This window comes from Oryza brachyantha, chromosome 3 (assembly GCF_000231095.2).
Source record: "Oryza brachyantha chromosome 3, ObraRS2, whole genome shotgun sequence".
Taxonomy (NCBI): domain Eukaryota; kingdom Viridiplantae; phylum Streptophyta; class Magnoliopsida; order Poales; family Poaceae; genus Oryza; species Oryza brachyantha.
In genome coordinates, this window is record NC_023165.2 from 28,208,456 (window position 1) to 28,233,488 (window position 25,033).

General features: G+C 43.0%; 6 protein-coding genes and 1 non-coding gene across 8 annotated transcripts; 2 read left to right on the forward strand and 5 right to left on the reverse strand.

The window, feature by feature from the left end:
* Positions 1-19: 19 nt before the first annotated feature.
* LOC102708784 (leucine aminopeptidase) lies at positions 20-4,186 on the forward strand. Its single transcript, XM_006650736.1, has 4 exons — positions 20-1,122; positions 1,515-1,748; positions 1,844-2,170; positions 3,677-4,186. Exons 1-4 carry the CDS (start codon positions 139-141, stop codon positions 3,965-3,967), a joined length of 1,836 nt encoding a protein of 611 aa, XP_006650799.1. The 5' UTR covers positions 20-138; the 3' UTR covers positions 3,968-4,186.
* An 84-nt stretch (positions 4,187-4,270) lies between these two features.
* TRNAE-CUC lies at positions 4,271-4,343 on the reverse strand. Its single transcript has one exon. It is a non-coding gene; the product is annotated as a tRNA-Glu (tRNA).
* Positions 4,344-4,978: 635 nt separating this feature from the next.
* LOC102709066 (glycine-rich protein A3-like) lies at positions 4,979-6,189 on the forward strand. Of its 2 annotated transcripts, none has more exons than XM_015835083.1 (3): positions 4,979-5,125; positions 5,360-5,707; positions 5,820-6,189. In XM_015835083.1, the coding sequence occupies exons 1-3, from the start codon at positions 5,008-5,010 to the stop codon at positions 6,047-6,049; spliced, it is 696 nt and encodes a 231-aa protein (XP_015690569.1). In that variant the 5' UTR covers positions 4,979-5,007; the 3' UTR covers positions 6,050-6,189. The 2 variants fall into 2 exon arrangements, with proteins under 2 accessions (XP_015690569.1, XP_015690570.1); XM_015835084.1 differs by having other exon boundaries at positions 5,034-5,125; positions 5,274-5,707.
* A 908-nt stretch (positions 6,190-7,097) lies between these two features.
* Positions 7,098-9,729, reverse strand: LOC102712349 (F-box/FBD/LRR-repeat protein At3g52680-like). The gene is made up of 3 exons (XM_006651898.3): positions 8,655-9,729; positions 7,829-8,017; positions 7,098-7,745 (listed from the first exon to the last, which is right to left on the reverse strand). Exons 1-3 carry the CDS (start codon positions 9,687-9,689, stop codon positions 7,422-7,424), a joined length of 1,548 nt encoding a protein of 515 aa, XP_006651961.2. The 5' UTR covers positions 9,690-9,729; the 3' UTR covers positions 7,098-7,421.
* A 2,253-nt stretch (positions 9,730-11,982) lies between these two features.
* Positions 11,983-13,926, reverse strand: LOC102709351 (protein SODIUM POTASSIUM ROOT DEFECTIVE 2-like). Its single transcript, XM_015834242.2, has 3 exons — positions 13,470-13,926; positions 12,697-12,772; positions 11,983-12,480 (listed from the first exon to the last, which is right to left on the reverse strand). The coding sequence occupies exons 1-3, from the start codon at positions 13,845-13,847 to the stop codon at positions 12,338-12,340; spliced, it is 597 nt and encodes a 198-aa protein (XP_015689728.2). The 5' UTR covers positions 13,848-13,926; the 3' UTR covers positions 11,983-12,337.
* Positions 13,927-17,210: 3,284 nt separating this feature from the next.
* LOC102709632 (chalcone--flavonone isomerase) lies at positions 17,211-18,428 on the reverse strand. Its single transcript, XM_006650739.2, has 4 exons — positions 18,284-18,428; positions 18,050-18,208; positions 17,697-17,920; positions 17,211-17,584 (listed from the first exon to the last, which is right to left on the reverse strand). The coding sequence occupies exons 1-4, from the start codon at positions 18,381-18,383 to the stop codon at positions 17,351-17,353; spliced, it is 717 nt and encodes a 238-aa protein (XP_006650802.1). The 5' UTR covers positions 18,384-18,428; the 3' UTR covers positions 17,211-17,350.
* Positions 18,429-21,152: 2,724 nt separating this feature from the next.
* LOC102712626 lies at positions 21,153-24,943 on the reverse strand. The gene is made up of 5 exons (XM_015834641.2): positions 24,253-24,943; positions 23,623-23,708; positions 22,646-23,479; positions 22,376-22,511; positions 21,153-22,251 (listed from the first exon to the last, which is right to left on the reverse strand). The coding sequence occupies exons 1-5, from the start codon at positions 24,398-24,400 to the stop codon at positions 21,602-21,604; spliced, it is 1,854 nt and encodes a 617-aa protein (XP_015690127.2). The 5' UTR covers positions 24,401-24,943; the 3' UTR covers positions 21,153-21,601.
* Between the last annotated feature and the right edge of the window lie 90 nt (positions 24,944-25,033).

A 25,033-nucleotide genomic window follows, 5' to 3' on the forward strand; every position in this document is an offset into this window, starting at 1 on the left:
AGGCTTCGTCGCCTCCTGCTCGATTCGACCAAACCAAACCGAAACCCAAACCCCCCCCCGACTCGCTCGCACTCGACCAAACCCCCCTCGCCCTCCGTTCCGATCTCCTCCGCCGTAGCAGCAGCAGCAGTAGTAGCCATGGCGCCGGTGGATCCCCACTCCTTCACCGACGGCGACCACCCGGTCACCGCCAAGGCGGCCCTCGCGTTCTACCTCGACTTCGCCGCCTCCACCATCCACGCCTCCGCGCTCCTCACCCTCTCCGCGCCGCACTCCGGCGACCTCCTCCTCGACACCCGCGCCCTCACCGTCCACTCCGCCTCCACCACCTCCGACCCGCCGGCTCCCGTCCCGTTCTCGCTCGCCGACGCCGCCGACCCCGTCCTCGGCTCCGCGCTCACCCTCTCGCTCCCCCCCGACACCACCTCCTTCCTCCTCACCTTCTCGACCTCCCCCTCGGCGTCCGCGCTGCAGTGGCTCTCCCCGCCGCAGACGGCCTCCTCGCAGCCGTTCGTCTTCTCGCAGTGCCAGTCCATCCACGCGCGGTCCGTCTTCCCCTGCCACGACACCCCCGCCGCGCGAATTACCTTCTCGCTGCTGCTCAACGTCCCCACCCAGCTCTCCGCGGTCGCCGCCGCGCGCCACGTCTCCCGCCGGGACCCCCTGCCCTCGGACCACCGCGGCGCCTGCGACGACGCGCTGTGGTGCGCGCCTGGACGAATCGTGGAGGAGTTCGAGATGGAGCAGTCCGTGCCGCCCTACCTCTTCGCGTTTGCCGCCGGTGGGATCGGGTTCAGGGACCTCGGTCCGAGGACGCGGGTGTATGCTGAGGGAGGGGACAAGGTTCTGGATGAGGCGGCGAGGGAGTTCGCCGGTGTCGAGGAGATGGTCAAGGTTGGGGAGTCGCTGTTTGGGCCGTATGAGTGGGAGAGGTTTGATCTGCTGGTGTTGCCCCCCAGTTTCCCCTACGGTGGCATGGAGAACCCTAGAATGGTGTTCCTCACGCCCACAGTGATCAAGGGGGATGCTGCAGGGGCGCAGGTGGTGGCGCATGAGCTCGCGCATAGCTGGACCGGCAATCTGATCACTAACAAGACCAATGAAGACTTTTGGCTAAATGAGGTGAATGATGAACCCTCTATTTGTTCTAGCTATCAACCAAATGTGCATTTTTGTACTTAGATGATTCTTAAAGCTGGTGAAATTTGAAACTCTGCCTACATACTTTGCATTCATATGCCAATTTATCAATAGGGTAGACCACATGTTTTGGAGCGAACGCTGTGGATGCTACCTATTAACCTGTGCATCTACCCTGGGTACAATTACATGTTCAAGGTTTCATGGATTAGTACAAAATGCCCATTAGGTAAAGGGACAATCTAGCTCTTGGTTGGAATTTATTCTGATAACAGTCTTTCTGTAATATCCTCTTTGTCCCAACCGTTATAAAATGAGGTGCACACATTCTACTAAAACTCATGTATACTCCATACTATTGTTTCCGTACACAGGGTTTCACAACATATGCTGAGAGGAGGATTGTTGAGGTGGTGCATGGGGAGGAGCGGGCAGCCTTAAACATGGGCATTGGATGGCGGGGTTTGAACAGAATGATGGAGAGGTTTAAAGATAACATGGAGTTTACCAAGCTGAAGCCAAGTATGGCAGGGATTGACCCTGATGATGTGTATTCAGAAGTTCCTTACGAGAAAGGCTTCCAGTTCCTTTGGCGGATTGAGCGTCAGGTGGGTGTAAAACTGCGACTATATGTTTCAAATGTTTTGCAAGTTCTTTTATCAATACGACTTATTGTAATGTTTTACACTTTTTCCCCTATTAGATTGGTCGACCTGCATTTGATGAATTCCTGAAGAATTACATTGCCACCTTTAAGTTCAAGTCGATAGATACAGAGACATTCCTTGAGTTCCTGAAAACTAATGTACCTGGAATAGAAAACCAAATTGACCTTCAGCTGTGGGTCAAGGGAACAGGTATCCCTCCAGATGCCATGGAACCGGATTCAGCTATTTATAAAAAGATCTGTTCTCTAGCTGCAGAGTTCAAGTCTGGAAAACTTCCAAGTGAAGATGAGGTAGCAGACTGGAGTGGACAGGAATGGGAACTTTACTTGGAAAACTTACCCACAGATGTTGAAGCTTCACAGGTTTGAATTTTTGTCTATTTTGAGTTTCTCACACCTTGTTCATATCTCCAGTCTATAATTGTTTAGTTGTTTCATATTTGTGTACATCCACCTGTTAGTATTGATTTTAAGTTTTTTTTTAGAATGGCTAAGCTGAAATTGATTTGTTTACCTGCCTTGTATACTTGTAAATAGGACTTTTCTCTGTTCCCTGTGATGGTTTAGTTCAGCATCTGTGATGTAGTATGAAGGGTTGCAATTTGCTATTTATCCACAATCGCCGAATCTCAAGAATAGCAGAATGTTGCATCAACTTTTTCGATCAGTTTAAATGCATGGATTTTCTGCTTCCATGTGTTCATAAATAAAGGAGCGCCTTTACATGATGTTGTGATTTTGTTTCTTTACATTATTATCTCGCTTGCTTAGCGTTACGTAAGAGGGCCAGGCCAATTGAATCAAGCATAACTTCTACAGACACATCATCCATGTTTAATTGATCAGTCTATGTACAGTAAATCGATCTTAGTTCAAAACTAAAGAATTCTACCACTACAGAGTTATGTTGCATGATCTGTTTGGTTAGTTGCAGTTGGCCTAAGACCAAATCCATTGTCAAATTATGGATTCCCCTAAACATGCCTTTTGAGTCACTGTCCAGAAAAAAAAACATTGGGCTTTTTGTTTACCCAGGTAACTGGACCAAGAATCAGGTATAAATTGCAGGGCAAAGAGTGGCTAAATTGTATATTCATAGTTATAAGTGTATTGCACTCCACTTATGAGTGGGCTTAGAACCAGATTCTACATATTACTTTGATTTGAAATGGATTATACGTATTTGCCACATTGTCAATCAGTATTTACCACAAACATCACTTGTGGGGAGGGGGACAGTAGATGGATGTGGTGGCACTTGCCTTGTGGCCATTGTAGAATGTGGGTTGGGGAATCCTACATGGAAAAAAAAATACTGTGCTCTTTTACACTGCAGAAGTAAGGATGGTTTACCGGTTGTTTGGGATTTGGACATTCTCCCCTCTGCAGATACAGCCCAGTATTTCATTTACAACTTTATATGCATGCAACCAACATTTCAGTCACAGGATAACCTATGTGCCTTGTCAGAAGAGATGGCAACATACTGGAAATCATCATTGGACTGAATAATCAATAATAATTAGTAGCGCAAAGCTGCTTTTCCTGAATGAGCATCTACAATTGAAAGATGGGCTGTCATTTGATTTGAGGCTTGTAATCAGTACAAACTAAAGCTGAAAGCTGTCTACTAGCTAGATGTTGAAAGAAAACCCTAAGGTGTTTATGATTGGGAGTTCCCTACTACTTGTTCAGGACAATCAGTTGATCATTTGTAGTTTTCAATCAACACTTTTGGTGGTAATTATTTGTCATTTTTGTTGCTACATAGCATACTGTGGATCAGAGCTTGGCGTGTAAGGCATTCTCTATAACTTATGTTTAACTTTAAATTAACTGCTTCCAGTGTCATTTGTTGTCTCTGTCCAGGTTACTGCACTTGATGAGCGGTACAAGCTATCTGAAAGTCGTGACTACGAGGTGAAAGTTGCGTTTCTCCAGCTCGCAATCCCCACTGGCTGCAGATGCTACTTCAACGAGGTCGAGAAATGCTTGAAGCAAGTGGGGAGGATGAAGTACCTTCGCCCGCTCTACAGCTCGCTGGCTCGATGCTCCGGGGAGGAGAAGATGCTTGCCCACAGGATCTTCTCGGAGGCGCATGAGTTTTATCATCCCATTGCTCGTAGCGTCGCAGAGAGCATCCTCTCAAAGCATGGCTAGCTGTACTATCCTAGGCTATCTGGACCTATCCTATATCCGCTGAACCTTAAGTAGGAAGAGCCTCTGATGCTTATCGACTGTGTTTGCTCACTAGTTTCTTCCTTTCTTTTGCATAAATTATCGCTCTGTGGAGTAACCCTGGTAAAAACTGGGAGCTCAAAACTGTGCACTGATGATATACATTTGTGAATTGTGACTGTATGCATCCTAGTCCTATGAGTTGTAGCCTGTCCATTGCATTTTTCAACTACTGTGCACAGGAAAAAAATGTGATTTTTTTTTAATACTCCTGAAAAAAAATAGTTCCGTTGCCGGGACTCGAACCCGGGTCTCTCGGGTGAGAGCCGAGTATCCTAACCAGCTAGACTACAACGGAATCTGATGTGGATAGTCTTGTGGTACAAACAGTGACTCACGTAATAAGCAATATGTCAGAGACCATCATCCACCTTAAGGGGCAGAGGCCATCACACACGTGGTGATGAATTCGATGGCATCAGCAGAGCACGTTAGATCATCCCAACAGCTTATCTAAATTTAGTTATCCATATATTCATTTGGATGATCATCTAAACTAGTTTTATCCTTCATATCTTTATGTACTTCACTAGATCATCCATATATAACATCCTCTGTATCTATTTGGAGGATGGAGAGAGATCATCCAAATATAAAGATTCTCTCTTCTAATATGGATGATATCTAAAAATAGATGATAGGATAGCCGTTTTGTTGGAGCTCAATTTGTAGTCTTCATTCTCTATTTTCAAGATAGAGGATGTGATAGATTAGCTGTTGGGGATGCTCTAACTAGGGCATTTCATCCGAATACTTTTGCCGCATGCCCAAATGACCATGAAAGGCACCGCAGGTTGCGGGGTAAGGAAGGGGGAAGCCTTTGTTCACTCCTATCTTCGTGTACAACCACACCAAGAAATAGCTAGCACCTCTAAACATAGCAGCTCATGGCCATTTGGTTTTATCGGTAAGCTTTCTCCAACGTCCACAACCCTTTGGACATATTTATACAAGTCCATGGCATGAGAGGAGAAGCTGCCATTGGCCATTGTGAATTCTGTCCAAACTCTTTGCAGGTCTTAGTTAGGTCATTGTTGGTGCCACCTTCTCGACAAGTTTATGATCACCTAAGATATCCAGGTAACTTGTTGTAATCTTATACCCTTTTCATTTCATATTATAAGATGTTTTATACATGTGTCTAAATTTATTACAAAGTAACCAAAACTATCTTATAATATAGAACAAAAGTAATATGTGTATAATCTTTGATTTCCCTTTATTTTAGCAAACTACCAAAGATGGCAAATATGGGAGGTGGAAATAACAATCATGGCTCTTCAAATGCTGATAAAGGGTTCCCCATGTATCCAGGAGGTTACCCTAATCCATCGGGATACCCTGGTTATCCTGGTGCATATCCTCCGACACAAGGATATCCTGGTGGACCATCGGGACAATATCCTTCCTCCGGTGGATATCCTAGTGCACCACCAAGGCAATATCTGTCTACCGTTGACTATTCTAGTGCACTACCACAATATCCGCCATCCGGTGGTTACCCTGGTGGACAATATCCACCGAGCGGTTACCCTCCATCACAAGGTGGTGGGTACCCTCCAGGAGCATATCCTCCGTCAGGGTATCCACATCAACCAGGCTACCCGCCAGCCGGTTACCCGGGTCATGGTCATGGCCCACCAATGCAAGCTCCCCCTCAAGGCAAGTCCTCTTTGGAATCTCCTACATGTCAATCCTGTACATGGTGAATGGTGAATGAGGCAAAAGCATGTGGGATTAAAATTTCCCTATTTCCAAATTCCAATTTGTTCAGGTGGTGGCATGTTAGGAGGCGGGCATGGTGCAGGCGCAGGAGGCTTCGGAGCGCTGCTCGCCGGAGGCGCCGCGATGGCGGCTGCGGCGCTGGGAGCTCACGGCGCACGGCCCGGCGGCGGGCACGGCATGTACGGCGGCCACCGTGGCAAATTCAAGCAAGGAAAGTTCAAGCACGGCAAGTTTAAGCATGGGAAGAACAAGAAAATGTTCGGGAGAAAGTGGAAGTGATGATCGTGCAGACTGACTAATCGCTGATGTTAATTAATTTGCGTTTTAATCTGGACACGCCAGATATCTCGATTAACTAGCTCACTGCATTATACTCCTTTTATATTTTTTATATGATATCGTTGATTTTTATGTTTAAATTTTACTGTTCGTCTTACTCAAAATTATATAACTATTAATTATTTTGTTATAATTTAATTTATTATTATAGAAACTTTAAGTATAACTTATAATTTTACATATTTAAAATAAATTTTTGAATAAAACAAATGGTTAAACGTAAATCTAAAAGTCAAACACGTCTAAACATGGAGAGAGTACTTGTCAAAACCTACAATTACCAACAGTTAAATCTATTAGCACATATACTACAACGTGTATGTTGATGTTTCGTGGCATGCAAGAGGTGATAACTAATGAGATTAAAAAAAAGAAATATGCTGTGAGAATTATATATGCTTCCGTACACATAATTAAAACCCATATCATGATTTATACTGCTATTACATGGAATGTGGTATGTACACACAAATAAGGAATAAATGGGTATTTGAAAACAAGGGTTTATTTCCTACTCTAGATGTGTATCACAAGCTTGCGTCCGGCTTCATGTCGAATTAACTAAACACGAGCTGTTGGATTAACTCAACAGTAATAATCACTACTGTGGCGCGTGAAATAGCATATTGCCGTCCACTGATCACAAACACCGACCAGTAGTTTATGCAAGCAGAGGATACAATACAATTGTCTATTTATGTGCTAAACATTATTATACAAGTGTTTGGAAGTAAGAAGTGAAGAATCAGTAACATTATACGAGGGTTCCGGAAGATCAGAGGAGTGTGGGATCACTAGGCTCACAGATCAGTAACAAATATAATGTAACAAATAAGAGATAATATAAGCAAATAATAATAATAATAATAATATGTCAATGATAGTTTTATTTAATAAAATCTCATTGCAACTTACGTGGAATATGCTAGTTATAGAAAAATATAACATCTATAACATCAAAATAGATTCATTAGAGTCACGGCTAAATAGGTACATTTCCATACGATGCCTATTTTATATAAACTCAAACAAATTTAAAATATTTGACTTAGTATTATATATAAAACTAAAGTAACTTATAACGTGACCATGAAATACCTCGTAGACACTGACTACTAAGAGCATTTTTTCCATTCTTGAAGAGGTACCACTGTTTCTATATAAAATTTAGAACACTCTTTCTATATAAAATTTAGAACACTTTTTCTATATAAAATAAATTTAGAACACTCTAGATCTAACAGTGATATATTCTAGTACCTTCCTACTTCTCAAGGATGGTAAAATTGCTCGACTACTAAACATGGTATCTCTACTTGCTTACAGGCATCCACTCATACGACGACATCCAGCGACTACTGTTGCAGAGTACACATTTCCCTTCCTTAGGGTTGGCAATGCTAAGTAGAAATTCTTCGCATGTTTTCATACCCAACGACTCCAACTTTTCACAATCTACATAGAGGAAAGTTACTTTCATCTTCTCTAGAGCCGGTGAGCTTGCATGCAAGAACTTCAGGAGCCTGACTTCATAATCTCGTAGATGAATGTTAGTGATGCTTATCTCCTGGAGATTCTCTAACAAGATGATACCATGACCATTCTCTGACTCTGACAGTGGGATTTCAGGACCACCCTATGATTAACAGAAATTATATATAGCTATTAATTATTTAAATAAAACGACACTGATTAAACAGGAAGTAGGAGCTTAATTACCGGCCTACAACGTCGGATGTCAAGCTCAAGATGCTTGAGAAATTTGCACTGTGAAAGGAGATGTGCTGTAATGGCGACAAGACCACACTCAATCGGTCCACTAAATTGTACCGATAAATATGTAAGATGTTGAAGCTGTGGTATATCTGTCATCATGTCAACAATTGTGTCTTCGTTGTATTCTTTCCCCTGCAAAAAAAAAAAAGGGATTTGTTGTATGTCTCATGACCACTTTTTTGGATAACGAAAATGCTTTAAACCCCAGTTTCTGCCGTAAGACACACAGCTACGCACGTTTAAATTTTCTAGTATTAAAAAAGAGAAGATAAACTATGAGCAGAAATTACTTAAAGCGTTATTACTTCCGTTTCATATTATAAGACTTTATAGCCTTGTCTAAATTTATTAACATCTATGTAAATCTAGACAAGGCTATAAAGTCTTACACCGTGAAACAGAGAAAGAACTTTTTAAATATTATTAAAAAGGAGAGGTTTATTAATTTAAAGCATTACTTTTTCTTGCATGTGGTTTGAACAGTAAAAAAGATCTAAACAAAGTTCAATGTAGATTAAACAAAATTGGACTAGGAAATTAAGGTGGAATCACATTTGCATATAGATAGTTCTTGCTTTATCTTTGGATGAACTAATTTTGCTACATGTAATATACATGTAGAGTAATTTTATCATTCTTAAGAAGTACCAGGAGGTAACGCTGTTTTTTATGTAAAATTTGATACCTCTTGGTAACCAAATGTTACATAGAAAACAGTAATTTCTCGTGTATCTTCTTGCCCTAATATGTAAGGCAGTAAGAGGAGTACCTCATAAAGATGCAAGCGCAGCTGGAGACGCCTGAGAAATTTGCAGCATCGGAAAATGCTACTTGGGTGTTCATGTACTATCAGTGATGGTTCCTGTGGTAGTCGCAAGAGGTGCAGCACGACATCGTTGAGCTCCCGCACGCATGGCATCTCGCCGGCGTCGACCTCGTAAGCAAACATGCTGAGAAACGTGAGCTTGAGCTCCTCCGTCCGTGGCGCCGAGATCATCAGCTTGGATATGGAGTATATGTGATTTATGCGGAGGACACGCAGCCTAGGAGTCTCGATCTTGATCTCCAGCTGCGGCAGCTGATGTTCCTGCTCCTCGCGCACGATCCAACTCATCGACAGCTCCAAGAGCTCGCCGGAGTCGACCACCAGCTTCTCCGGCGCGCCCGATATCCTATGCAGGCGTAGCTTCTTCAGCCGCGGGCAGCACGCCGGCGAGAAGAGGCGGCGGAGGAGGTCTCCACCGACGTCCCCGACATGTACATTCGCCAGCGCAAGATCGGTGAGCGAACCGAACAATGGCGCGGCGGCGGAGGGGAGCCCGAACAGATAGGCGCGCCCCATGTCCAGGCTCACCGTCTCCAACCTTGCCGAGCCCGGCAGCACTGCCAGCACGTCGAGAATTGCCATAGCCATGGTCGCCGGTTGTAATGTCAAGGCGAAAGATTTAGCCACTCGCTGCATACCGTACCGGATCCACCCATTGACGGCGGCGGTGGCGGTGTCGTCGAAAAGAAAGTCGACGACGTCGGAGAAGACAGAAGAGGAGATCGCCAGATGCTCGATGACGGCGTCGTCGCGCCGGGCGAGGACGCCGTCGACAAAGGAGACGAACCGTCCGGAGTCGCCTCCTGCCCTGTCGCGGAAGTGGAGGACGGGCGCTCTCCTCCACAGGTGGCGCCACCGCCGCGAGAGCGCGCCCGTGCGTACCACGTCCTCGGCGTTGGGCAGGAGGCGGAGGATGCGGAGGAGCACGTCGTCGCAGAGACGGCTGATCAGGTCGGCGCCGCCGTCGGTGTTGATCATGTCGACGCCGCCGTCGGTGTCGTCTGATGGATCCAGCCGCCGCCTTCCTTCCGCATTGCGCGCCGCCGCCATGTCAAAATCTGTGCAGTAGATCTATTCTCCCTCCGTGCCCTATTATAAGGCTCTCTAGGTTTAGGGTTATCTAGATCTAATCTAGATTTATTGATCTATATTTATTAGTATAAATATAAATTTAGAAAATATAAGAAAGTCTTATAATATAAAACGATATGAATATTTTGTATGTTAGTTCGTACGATACAATCATTTATATGCAAATGGACTTTGTGTTTATTTCACTTACGATTACTGTCTCTGTCCTTTTTGTTTATGTTTATAAGCCAAAATTTAATTTTTAACCTAAAATTTAGGGTTAATTTTAGAATTTTTTATCGAATTTTATTTTTGACATTTGCTTTTAGATCGTCAAGAATAGATATATAAACGTTTTATTTATAAATTAATTTTTGTTTAGAAATATACCATAACAACCGCCCCTTAGCTAAGCCCAATGGGCCTGTCACGTGTAGCCCAACGTACCCGTATCCGGCCCACTTAAAATTGTCGGAGGAGACCTGAAACAATCCGAAAGGTCTTTGACTCGACTTAAACAGTTTAAGTGCATGTGCTAATGCTGCCGACTACATGGCCGAACATTGGAACAAATATGAATTGAAATTATCAAAGGAGACCAAAATTCCTGAACAATCCAAAAGGTATTTGATTCACCTTAAATAATCTCGTTTTTACGTAAAAGGGAATATCATTCTCATAAGAAGAACTCGTAGATTCTTAAAGAGTTCGCATATCCTTGTTCTGTCTCCCTCTGCATTTTTTTTATCCCTGATTTTTGACTGGTAATTGGATGAACTGGCAGTGAAAGGAGACACTAGACTTACTCTAAGATCATCCTCAATGTAAGTTTTATAGATATGATTATCTAAAGTAACATGTCATCTGAAAAGTTTAAAATTAGGATAAAACACCCCTCTCTCAATGCATAGTTTCATCTATTGTTATTTTCTAGGTTACATGCAAGACACTAATTGTGTACGTAACAGTGCATAGAAGGTTTTATCTTCATGAAACTCATTTTAGCTCTCTTTATTAATATTTTTTCACATCATCAAAAATGTCTACATGACACCCTATTTATTGCTCATGAAACTCCCATTGAGATTAGCCTAAGTTCAGCAAAGGGGCAGATAAGATAACTTGTCTTGTGTGGAAAACGTAGTAATAGATTAGTATATAATTAATTAATTATTAATTATAAAAGAATATAAAATAGATTAATATGATTTTTTAAAACAACTTTCCTATAGAATTTTTTACAAAAAATACACCGTTTAACAGTTTGAAAAGCGTGTCCGCGAAAAATGAAAGAGGTTAGATAACTTATCATGGGGTCCGAACGTGGCCTAAATCACGCAGTCAAAGACACAAAGTATTTTATATGATTTTTTATTTATGTCCCCTTTGAAACGTAGGGTTATAAAAAACACGGGTATACATAAACATATGAATAAAATGTCTACCTCATAGAATTCCTACATAAATAAAAAAACTCAGGAGAAGTTCTAATAATACCGTTTATCTGACACATGTAACAAACATAGGAGTGATAAAGAAAAAAGAAAATATGAAGCGGAATCTCATGCTTATTTTCTTTTAAAATCACCATATTTCAAAGAAAATGTTACGTAATAGAAATCAATCCTTTGATCCAACAGGCTACACAGGACCTTTTCATATAGATATAAAAATTTTATTCACACACTATTTTCGTTTGCAAATATGACAATGTTTTTTCAATAAAAAGGGAAAAAATGACCTCATAGATTTTGATCCCATCTCTAAAAAACTATCCATAATTTATTTAAGAACAAAAGGTAAGGTGGTTTTCGTTAGAAATGGCCACGGTCGGTCCATGAGTAATAATGAATTAGAGCGACTACAGATTACTTACAGGCCGTCCCGTGCCTATTCCTAGTTCTTGATGACATGGTGCTACAATTTGGATGTGGGGATGAATTGTGGGTAGTTTGAGAGACAAGAAACCAAAAGTACACGATTTTGTGCTATCAAAGTTAACATGAGGTCATAATTGAGGAACCAAATATATATTTTTCTCATAAAAATATGGCAACATTTTCAATACAAAATGAACACACCTTAATATATTTTGGAAACGTTGTTACGTTTATAACTTGATTAAAAGTTAACGAAGTTTTTAGCTCAAGAAAAAGCCAAAACCGAAATACGACACGGAGAGTACTATGAAGCAACGATGTAGTAGTAGTGAAATGCTTATATTACAGTAAGAACCACGCAAAAGAACACTTAAGATCGAGCAGAGTCACACACGCTCATCACTCATCGGCGGCATGTACCTTGGCATGGTGCCAACCACAAGGAAACAAAACGATCCACAGGACGCAGCAAAGCTGCATCTGCATGCCTCTACCCCCTTTCAGGAGGAGAGCCCCAGGACACACACACGCATGCTCATCTAGGAGAGAGACACCACTACCACCATGCCATCACTCACAGACAGACAGACAGACAGACAGCAGCAGCTGGTCCAGCGCCGTTGGCTCTCTGGCCGGCCGGCCCTGCCCAAGGGAAGGATCCTATGCCTCTTCAGCTCAGGCGGCCATCGCCGGCGTCGTCGCCGCCCAGAACTGGGCGTTCTTCACCTTGGACACGCTGTTCAGCACCCCCAGCGGCGTCACGTCGCCGACCACCGTCACCTTCTTGGCCGCGAAGTCGATGTTGAACGATGTCACGCCTGTTTCATGCACACAAGGACATCAGATCTTGGAGCATTTAACTATTTGTCACTCTTAAGATTGGATGATAATGTATTTGTCATTCGATGTGTATGACACGTGGCCATGTGGATCCGATGACAAATCTATTATCACCACTCGTAAGAACGAAAAAAAGTTAATTATTCCACTCGTAAGAACGAAAAAAAGTTAATTATTCCGCTTGCTAGGCTCACCTTCCATCTTGGAGAGGTGCTTCTTCACTTTGCCTGCGCACGCTTTGCAGTGCAGTGATACCTTCAGGACAACTACCTGATAAGATACACCCAATTCAATGCCGGTGGTTAGTTAATTTAAAGCATACGTGTTTGGCTTTTGCGAAATTTTATACAAAGCGATGCAAATGTGCAGTACTAAAATCAAGGAATCACGGCAAATCTCAAGTTGTCGTATTGTAGTCGTAAAGAAAACTGCCATGTTCTGAATCTTTCTTTGTTTATGGGTTATGTTCTGAATCTTTCTTATTTACCACCGAGGAGTGATTCTGGATCTCTGATGCTATCTAGGCAAGCGAAAAACGACCTAGGGTATCTGTTACTATCTGGATATTTTATATGCGTACAAATCTCACTGAAATCCATATGGTACCATGTATCAATCCTTTGCCTAGAAAAAAATTATATGCTTGTGTCAATTCGTCATCATGATATTTGGCTTTCTTTATAGAAAATCACCGCATACAAATCCTCCGGATCTCACAAGGATATGAGTACTAATGATTGCATCATCTCAGTATTTTTGTACAACTTTTTTTTCCTTTTGAATGAATGTATTTTTTCTACAACTTAATTTATCTTCTCTCTTTATGAAAGTTGATATATTAGCGAAAGGAGAAAAAAAAAGAAATGAAAAGAGGATTAAAGCTCCAAAACACAGGTGCTGCGTACGAGTACTAATCAGTAATTAAATTGTTCGCAGGTAAAATTTAAAAACGAGTTTAATGACTCACCTGCTCCTGCGTCTGTGTGTTCTTCACATCACCGGCTTGCACTTCCCCGACGACCTTGGCATCAACGGCCGGCGCAGCCGAGGCCTCCACCTCCTGGATCTCCTCGCCGGCGGCGGCGCGGCTGCTCAGCAGGTACCTGGACGAGCCGGCGGGGCTGACGAGCTCAACGCCACTGGCGACGGCCTTGTGCTGGTGCTGGCCTCGCCTGCAGTCTTGCCTGAGAGTTCTTGGCTCACTGGGGACCTGGCAGAGAGGGCTAGCAGCAATGGCCTTGTGCGACCGGACCATCGGCTGCCGCTCCAGGCTCGGGCATATCGCGGTGGACGCCGGAGACGAGCACGAAAGGCTCTTCATGTCCTTGAAGAGCAAAGGAGCCATGCTGCCCTGCAACTCTGGAACGGCAGCAGAGTGTTGGTGAGGGCTAGCTAGTGTGAGTGGTAAACTGGCTGAGCTTATGTGTTGGACCCAGGAAGAGTTGCTTAGCTTAGCTTATATAGGAGGAGACAACGTTTCTTACATGTTATTTCTACCAGTAATTTCTATGGTACTAAAATTTCAGTGTAAAATTTTGATACCTCAGTATCTATTTAAGGACTATAAAATTGCTCTAGTGCTATAGTCCTATTGTCGGCTACCTCTATTAATACATCATCTCCTATTTAAATCTTTATCCATTTTACTTCCAAATATCTCTTACTTTATACAATTTCTTAAATAATAAACTGCATTTAAGTTATTTTTTCTTGCAACTCGTTTGACTCTATATGCTTTACAAACACTTATATTGGGACGGAGGGATTACTGATTAGTTTAAAAACTGTGCCAACTGCTAAAAAAGGCTTCCATTGTTTTTCCTTTTACCACCAAGAAAAAAACAGAAATATATGGAGCATTAAAACAAACAAGGAGTCATGAAGTGATATGCACTGCAACAGACAACAGGCTAAAGATTTCGGTGAGAAAGGTACACTTTTTCATCTCTATTGACAAGGCAAAGTTAGGCACAAGGGTTAGGATGTGCACAATTATTTATGTAACCAGAAAAAGGAGTTGTCACATATGTTTAGCTTCAGAGAAACGGCTCGTTTTAAACTTTACTGCTTAGCTGCCAGGTTAACCGTGATGGGCCCTGGCGTGTTCAGGTTTCAGGCTTTCAGCCACGTTGCCGTATGGCTCACATCTTCAGCTGCTTATCTCTAGCTGCATGATGACTCTTCTGTTTCCACCACAGAAAGCCCTATCAAGAAATTAATATAGTAGTTGAGATTGATGTAACAAGCACTAATGAATCGTTGATTGAATAACTGGACTAATAATACTAGACTTCGTACAGGTACAATTCCCATCAAAACAGAATACTGAATCCTGAAACGGTTTCAGAGTTGGGACTAATCATAGCATTAGACAGGTTATCTGTTTTCCAATTACACGACCGATCCAATTCTCAAGAAGCATGGATTGTTCCAATCTTCTTTCTAGATATATCCTCCTTGCTCTTTCATGAACAGCTTCTGAGAGTGTAGAAGGATTCCATTTCTTTTCCTCCACAAAGTGTGCGGCAGGATTGCCAAGGTGGCTGAAACGGTGCAGCTCCGAATGATTCAAGGAATGTCTGCATGCCCAAAAGAAAAATAAAGTCTTGGACGAAAGGCTCCTCCTCTATATCGGATAGGAGTAGCATCCATGTCCATGAGTATCAGATCTTGTCAAGAAACAAGAATATTATTGATGGCAGAACAAAGGCAGCCTGACTACTGCCCATGTCCTCCGTTCGGCCTCTGTCGAATTTCTTAATGATGAAGAGTCCATGGTTTTCCAGCTGCAGGAAAATTGAAATGGAAATCAGGAGAGGACAGTGAGAGAGACCGTTGCAGGCAACGTTTACAAGTTCCTGCACATGCTGTCTTCATTTGATTCAATGAAAACTATCATAGCATGCATGTCTAGTGATCTAGTCTACCTCTACCCCAGCTGTACATAAACCATGGTATAGTACTACCTTCTGTCTCTGGTAGTTTCAGGTAAGTAGTACTAAGCAATAATTCAGCTGCACGTATCAGGACATAGAGGAGAATGAACGCCATAGTTCAATCTTATGATCAACTTCGATTCAGAGGCGAAAAGAACAGGTTATTGTGGACGGCGAGAGGCCAAAAGCAGATCGGTTTGCACGGCCTCTCGCGGTCGATCGCCTGTGCACTGCACGCGCAAAAGCAAGGATCGGATTCTTCTCCCAACTTCTCTCTCCCCGCCCCCTTTCACCACGCGATGATGAATCGCCAAACAGTTGGCGAGTCGGCGTCACGGATTCCTCCCCGCTGCCGTGATCGATTTTTCTCTTGCGAGAGATGAGGCAGGCACCGTTTTCACCGGCTCGCCAAAGTCGCAAGGTGAAACCGGTGAAATTGGCAGCGGCGCGCGGCTGGTTTGGCGCTGGCAGCGAGAGCCGTTGCGTTTTTGCTTGCGTGGTGCGGGTGCGTGTCAGTGCGCGCACGTGACGGGGGCTCGTCGTGTTGTACGCGAGAGGCGCTGGGCGTGTCGGGGGCCAAAAGAAATTTGCGGCGTGCGTGGAAGACGAGCGAGCTGTTCGTTGCAACACCAACGAGGGGAAGCTCTGATCGGATCGGCCTGCGCTGTGCGTCCCGTACGCCACCAACGGCTCGCTGCAGTGACCTCGGTCTCACGAGAGGGATGAGATCCCTGCTACCGCAGAGATAAACAGTAATGTAAATTTGGTACATCTCGTAACCGTTGGATCAAAATGTATGAATGAGATCTATAACACGTGCTACAGTAATGAACAGTGTTTTATAGTGTTTCAGTGTTTCGGTACTATTTATGACATTGAATTACTGTGTCACTCACATAAACAATATCCCTCTGCAGTAATCCAGAAGAACTGGACCCTCACGAGAAGGTGAAGATCCAAAGGAGTAGTGATTGAATACAAGTGTGGGTGGGTTTGGAGATCTTTATACGGAAACAACGTAATCTTCCGTGCAAGCCGAACAACCGGTTCGTCCAACTCTGGAAATACCTGCCCCTTAATGGCTGGACGCAACAGCAAAATGTAGCGTAGACGCGTAGGGCGTATATTGGTATATTTCTCTCTTGTTATTTAGATAGGACACTGCACTGTGCAATCATAGGAGTGTGTATTGAGAATTTAATTTATCTTCTAAATTTTTAATAAATAATTTATTACTAAACCTAGTAAAAAATATTTTTATCATTTAAACATTTTTAGTCACACTACTATTACTATCATGACGAAAAAAGCTATCACGCCAATCTAGATGACGTACCACATAGTGGTAGACTGCCATGTGCCAACTAATCAATATGACAGTGTTATTTTACTACGCTGAGGGGTGTGGCGTGGCCACAAAGTTCAGATGGTTTAGTAATAAAATTATTTATTAAAAGTATTTAAAAAATAGAAAAAATGTATTGGTGTTGTTGCATTGCTGATCAATCAAAAAAGAGATTCAGCCCATACGAAGACAAGAGGATGGAGCCTATCGACTCCAAGGCCTGCCTGAGCAGCACCGGCAAAAAGGCCTGCAAGAGCCGTGATCTCCCCTTGATTGGCCCAACTTGGACCGGGCCACATTTTGGAGAACCATTTTTCTCGCTTTCGCTATCGTTTTCGCTTTTGCGTGGTCGGATCTGCCATTGTCGTCCTCCTACCGGTCGTGTACTATCGCCGCCGTCGTGAGCCGTGCACCGGTAATTCAATTCTGGGATGGAAAAACAGCCGCGATTCCTTCTTTATTTCATGTGATTATGTGAACAAATCAACGACGTTTTGAGATTTTCACACAAGTGTACTATCGAAGTGTAGGAAGACCTCTTTCTCTTCGATTTACACGGCTCGGTGTTCACGCGGACACCGGCGCGGTCTCCGCCGCCGCCGCCGCCGCCGCCGGCACGTCGCCGGTGGCGTCCGCCTTAAGGAGCTCCGTGACGCGGGACGCGATGCTCCGCTTCGCCGCCGGCGAGACCCCGTGCTCGCCGATGATGGAGTCCAGCACCGCCTCGCAGAGCGCCCTGTTCTCGATCGCCGCCGCCGCGGCGCCGTCCTCCGGCACCGACGAGTCCTTGGAGAACGCGACCTGGCAATGAAATCACTCGTCGGAGGAGTGCAAGCATAAGCAAGGCGGCGGATGGAAAGAGGCAAAATCACGCGATGCAGCGCCGGACTGGTGGGGAGGGAAGGGAGCTAACGGTGAGGACGCCGGCGGGGGAGTGGGTGAAGAGGATGGACGCGCCCGGCGGGAAGCTGTGGGGCTTGAAGGCATCCTTGAACTTGTCCGCGGCCGCGCCCTCGGCGTCCGTGTACACGCCGGCGGCCTTCCATGCCTTGACGCAGTTCTCGGTCACCTTCTCCGAGTACTGCTCGCCGGTGAGCGGCAGGATCATCGTCACCCTCGTGAACTTCTCGAAATCCCCTGCACCGCACGCACGCACGCACGATGCATTTCACGCAGCACGACACGAGCAGCAAAGTTAGCAACGACGAGCAGCCGCCATCCACCCCGCGCAAGATGAGCTCTTTTTTTTTTCTTTTCACTTCTTACCGGTGACCACGTCGCGGAAGAAGGCGCCATCGACGGCGAGCTCGTCGGCGGACTTGCCGGCCCACTTCTTTCCCAGCGCCGGCACCGCCGCGTCCTCCAGGTACACGCCGATGGCCGTGAACTTGATGAAGTTGCCGGCGATCTCCATTCCCCTCACACCTGCACGCGCGCGCGCGCGTCGATCACGTCACCCGAGTTCACTTCTCAACTGGCACGAAACACAACACAACAAACCTGCACCGGCGAGGAAATGCGTGCGGCCGGCGGAGCCCGGCGGGCGGGCCACCGGCGGGAAGACGACGCCGTCGACCTCCACCTCCGACACGGCAGCCATAGATGCAGCAGAATCGGGTCTGCGACTACCAAAACCAAAGAACGTGGAGAGATATTTGTAGATTGGTCCTTCCATACGTTTGTTTGATTTTATTTTCTTTAATATTTAACTATTTGTTTTATTTAAAAAATTATGAAAATGTTATTTATTTTGCTTGTAACTTATTTTATTAGAAAAACATTTAAACATAACTTATTATTTTTATATTTTACTAAATTTTTAAATAAAACGAATAAATAAACGTTAAACAAAAATCAAACAGAACGGAGGCAGCAGATGCAGGGATCAAGGTCGGGGTAGTTGAATCCAAGGGCCACGAGATGGTTAGCTGGGTGATGGCTTCATGAGCAGAGGCGACACTGCAACCGCTGAATTGATGGGCACCAACTCTGATCTGCAATTGCAACGTTGCCATCGATCGTGGCTGTGAGAATCTAGCGTATCAACTTCTTTTTGTGTTAGTTTTCAAAAAAAAAAAAACTTAGTTTTTGTGTTTGGTGAACGGGGCGCGGATGTCTTGTCTGTATCTCTAGCCTGCAACCCTCTTGCACTTTTGTCACCAATGTTTTATTGCGGTTTTTACGTATGAGATTAGAGCAAGTTTAATAGTATAGCCAACTGTTGACTCTAACTTGTCAACTTAATAGTCAATTCATATAATAGTATAGACTACACAACTAATATTCGGTTCCACCTGTCCTACACACATGTGTCTTGAAGTCTGTGCTGCAGCTGGCTATAAATTATTAGTCCGCTACCTTTCTCTTCCATCTTTTATCTTCTTAAAATATATTTATAGCTAGCTTATAGCCTGATATTGTATCTGCTCTTATGAGTGATTGTGAAACCTGTTGGAGAAAGTCAACTATTGGGGTTAGTCCACGCACCCCCTAAAATGTAAAGCCAAGAATTTTACACCTTAAAATATCCAGATAGGTTCAAATAACCTCTAAAGTGAGGCATTGTTTAGTTTCCAAAATTTTTTTTCCAAAAACATTCTATCGAATTTTTGGACACCTAAATAAAGCATTAAACATAGATGAATCAAAAAATTAATTGTATAGTTATGAAAAAAATCTTGAGACGAATTTTTTGAGCCTAATTAGCCCATGATTAGCCATAAGTGCTACAGTAACTAACATGTGCTAATGATGAATTAGTTAGGCTCAAAAGATTCATCTCGCGGTTTCTAGGCTAGCCGTGAAATTCGTTTTTTCATTTGTGTTCGAAAACCCTTTCTAATATCCGATTAAACATTTGACGTGACATTTTTTCCAAAAATTTTCTCAAACTAAACATCTGCATATGTAGTGTTGGTCTGAGACGATGAGTATGTGGCAAAAGTAGCGTTGCTTACGTCGCAGGTACATTAATTCATTTTGACTGAGTTGACACAATCAATTCATAACTCTCATTGACCGCTTGTTAAAACAGTACTTACCATACTACCTTCCATATCATTATATGTGCATGGTCACATGTCCAAAATTAATTATATTTTACCCATTAACTTTTATACGCTTTATTTTATACATACTAAATTTTATTTTTTTATTTTTAATTAGAAAATATAATATAATGTCTTATATTACGAGACGAAGGTAACAAATTTTTGTAGATTAGAACTAATTTTGATTGGTATGAAGAAATTCCGTGAAGCATTGAGGAGAGTAGAGAAGTCGCGAAAGGGCCTATAGCCTGATGGTTACAAAGGTCTCAGTAGCACTTGAGCTCCTAGGTTTGACTTCTAGTTGGAGCAAATTTTTCAGGATTCTAACGACTTTGTGCTTTCAGTACGACGTACTCGTCGACAGCGAGGCATCTGTGTTGACTTCGTCAATTTCTCTAGGATATGCCGACCAGGCTTTAGAGGTGCTAATAGGGGTAGGGTTTACGTGCGTGCGTTCTCAGAAGAGGGTGTGCGTGTGCGTGCGTTATGAGCGTCTGCGTTGTACTATGTCTCTCCAAAAAAAAGAGAGAAGTAGTGGTGACAATTCTATAGTTTTAGAATTCATGTGAGGGTATAGTTAGGGGTAGTTGGGAGCAATTGGGACGTGCCAATTCGTCGTTTTTTATGGTGGATTTTACACGAGATGTCTAAAATTGATCTCTAAGACTAAAATGTATGAATTGAGCTAGAAAATTTATCTCCAACAGGTTTCTAAAATATTTCTAATATTTATATAAGCCTAAATTAACTCACTTATGTTCAAAATTTGAGGTAAGAATACTTGTTTCTAATACAAATTATTATTTTTAGATTTCTGTTGGAGAAGAGCATAATTTTTATGCCTAATATTTTTTTAGATAAACATAATACAAATTTTTAGAAATTAAAATATTAGCATTCTCTTGGAGATGCTCTTGGAGTATAGTCAACATAATTAATTCTTCTACGGTTAGATGGGAATCAAGAATGCGGAAACTGCAAACCATAGCATTAAATTGGTAAGGACATTGGAGAAAAGAAATGGACAAGCATCCCAAATATTCTAGAACAACTTGTATTTAGAGAAAAGTCCAAAACAACTAAGTATGTTCGAAGTCGAAGAGAGAATATGCCATGGCCTCAACATCGTCCCCGCCTTCTATGGAAGTCGTCCAGACCAATTCTGGAGTCATATGCTTCTAGGAGAGTAGTACCACAATGGCAGGAGAATGCAGGATCTATTTTTCAATAGAGACATGCTCATCATTTGGATAGCTCTTTGTTCCATGCTAATATAACTAAAATATCACATTCAAGTAGAATAATTTTTACTCTCAATCCAAACTCAGAAGCACAAACCTCATTTTTCCAATGAAAAATACAAATGTCGACAGGGTAACAATTACCCGATGTACAGACTTTTCAAAAAGAGGAAGATTTACAGACTTAAATGACTTCACCTGAGAATATCCAACAAATAGAGAATGACGACTACACTTCTTACACATTCCATCATAGGCTTACAACCTATGGTATGTCCTTTCTCAAGAAAAGAATTTAATCTATGGACCTGATCTAAACTAACAAAATTTACACCTGGCTCTCTACCTCAAGCACGGCGACTCAACTAAAAAACTTGTCAACCACTGCTTCAACCAAAAAAATATTACTTTGACCTTGTGGACCAAAGAAACATTGCAAACTAAGGACCTAAAAAAAATAAAAAACCGAATAAGGGAGGCAAGTGTATTGGCTATGGAAACCTGAAACTCCAAAAGTATTTAACAGCCTAACAGAACAAATCTATAAGCAGCTCTTCCAAAAGATCATCTTTTATCATGTTCTCAACATCCCTTCCTACCTTATCGATGTAATCTGATAAGTCTGGCCACTTCCGATCTAATGCCTTCTTCTCAGGCTTAGTCTTACTTAGCCCAATTTCTTCTCTTCTCCGGACCAACATCTGTAAAATTTTCTCCAGAAGACCCTCTGAGCCCCATACTGGCGCTAATTTTCTAGCAGATTTCACCCAAGGGTGCATGTCCAAACATGGCGCAAGAATTTCTGATAATATGTTGTTAACCATATCAAAGATAAGCTTCCTGTCTGACCTTGACCATTCAACAACTTTCATGTACTTCTTTTCAAGCTTCTCAAACACATCATAACCAGCGGGACAATCAAGGGATTGGCATACCTTGTACAGCTGATCCTCCATGGTGCCATGAATTCCAGATACAATCAATATATCTAGCAAGTATGAAAATTCTCTTTCCTCTTCATCTCCAAATACTTCAAAGATATCTTCAACAAGTTGTACTGCTTCATCTTTTGGACCAGCATCCAGCCCCAAAGCATAATCACTAGTTCCAATGTCTCCTACTCCATCTGCACTCTCCACAGATGGACATATAACAAGTCCAAGTCCCGAATGGAGATCTGCAGTACAGAAGTACAAAAACAAAATTAACTACAAAAATGGAACGTGGAACATGGGAAGGGGACAGTAGCAGAACAACCCAAACCAAAAAAGACAGTAGCAGAACAAGAGGGTCTGTTGTACCTAGCTTGATGGATTCAGTGCTAGAGCAATCTTCAGCTGGAATTTCAAGAACAGATACTGGACTTGGCTGCTCTATCTCCTTGATGGATTCAGTGACAGACATATAGCCTAAAATTGCAGCAGGAGTACAATTTACCTGAAGGAAAGAGATAAGAAAAGTTAAACAAATATTGCTATTTCGGTTATATAGAGGAAAAAATAATAGTACTGACAATTTTTTTTACTGTCAAGAGTTTTCACTCCTTCAGAAAAATAGTTTCCAATATTTACCTTCTTAAAAGTCATCTTCCAACGTTCATTTACTGATACACAGAGAGAAGACATAGAGTGGTCACTTGAGTCACTAGTGTCGGTTGAAACCGATGCTTGCAAGTCATCAATGCTGCCACTGGAAGAAAAGCACACAGCCTTCTCAGACTCACTATTTGTAGAGCTCCATGATTGTTCAGTTGATTCTTCGATGCGTGGTTCTGAACGGTACAGTTTACTCTGTCGAACTAATGCATTATCCAATAAAGTCTGCCAATGACCTTGCACCGATGAAGGGGGCTGCTTATGAACCTCATCTTTCCCTAGCTTGTTGATTGCTCCTCCAGATTGCGAAATATTATGACGCCTCTTTAAAGCACCAACGAACTTTCCATTCTGATGGCTGCTACCATGGCGCGGTTGAAGTAAGGTTGACATTTTCTCTGAAAGGGAATAATTTGCACTCTTTGACCCCATACTCATAGAATACGATCTTCCAGCACTTCTAACCAATTGATGACTGAACTTGCGCATCTGCCCAGAACTTTTTAGTGCTGGAGGCTTCTCTGCATTAGTATTCTGTTTGCTGAGATGAAACGTAGGTTTACAGGACGATTCATAACTTGAGGTAGCACTACTTCCGTGAAGCATTTTTCTATTGTTGGAGAATTTGCTCCGTTTTGACCATGAAAAGGAAGTTTTCAACATTGTTGCATCAAAATCCATTAAGTCTGCCATCACAGAAGGCTCTAAATGGCAACTTTCCATTCCATTTTTCATTTGTTCACCGGCAAAACCTCTTGTCGACTTGCCACTAGAATTTTTGTGCTTGAATTCCCTATAATCTGAACAAATCTGTAGCAACAAACATATTTCAGAAAGAAGAAGCAACAAAAACTAGAAGTCTACAACAGCTTGAGCATATAATTCTCCAAGTTTTTAGGGGTAATATTTATCATACGAGAAAACCGAACAATTTGAAGTTATGAACAACTTACATAATCACTTTTGGTTGATGATGTAGTGCTAATTCTGAAATCTGGTACTCCATGGATACGCCGTTGATTGCCCACAAGCGAAAGCCCTGATAAGATGATAAGGTAGAACATGAACATGTCAACTCCAGTAGTCCTTTTTCTTCAAAGATGTTATAAGATGTAAAATTAACGAGGTCACAAATTTACACATGTCTGTTCTACACAATAGAAATTAGGGTACTAACATAATATGTAACACAAATATCACCCTCACAGCGTAGCAAGAGACCCCATTTTGTTCATTGGAGTTTCATGATTTTTCTGCCTTTTCATGTTTATAGGAGTCTCGCGTAAACACAAAAACAAAACGAGAGGAGATTCGAGTTTCGTTGTTTTCATCATTTCCCACTATTCTAATTCCTACAACTAGAAGCAACTAAACAATCATGCAATTAGGAAGACGTAAGCAAAGCCCTCGCTTCAGCAATCCTAACTCCTAACAAACTTCCATTCCTGGAAGCAAACACTAACCACCATGCGGAATCAACTCGCCAAATCGACCAAAAAACATGATCATGCAATCCCCAACAAAAACATGAAGGGGTCCAAACGGCAAGCCAAAAATTCATACTTAGGACAACCGGCGCTAACCTTCCGTCCGCCGCGGGGCTGCGCCGGCAGCCACCTCCTCCGTGGTCGGCGAAGCAACCGTCCGCCTCACGACCCTACCCCCACACCCTGCCGTCCGGCACGACCGCTGCGTCCACCTCCGCCGGCCGCTCTCGCCCCGCCCGCCCATCCAAGCCTCCTCCGACTCCGACGCCCAAATCAAAGCCCGGCACGACGATCACCACCACCACCCGTGGACTCTCCGTCTCCGAGCGGATCGCGCGCAATAATCAGCCGACCGGGATAGGCGGGCAGGGTAGGGGCGTATTTGAGGGAGCGTCGCTGGCTGGATCGGCGGCGGCGGGAGGGGCGCGGGCGTCGCGTCGCCTCGGCCGCGAGGAAGCGAGGCGAGGCGCGTCCGGTGGCGGCGCTTGCGCTGCGCGGCAGCGGCCGCGTGGGATTGGGCGCTTGCCTTTTCAAGCCTGCATGCTTGGCTGCCTCCGTCGAATTTTGCACTTGCGTCTCAGTTTCGTCTTATTTATTTTTTTACTTTTCTTTTCTCTCTAGCATATATCTGTCTGTTCTTAGAAAGGTACATGTATTTTCTTGCTTCGTTTCATATTATCTTAATTGGCATATATAAACATCTTTGAACGTGAAACACATTTAATACTTTCTCCGATTTTTCTGTTTGACGCCGTTAACCTTTTGATTTTAATCTCTCGTCTTATTCAAAAAATTTATATAATTATTGACTATTTTTATTATGATTTGATTTTTGTAAATTTGAACAAAAATTTTGAAAAGATGGAGGGTCAGACAT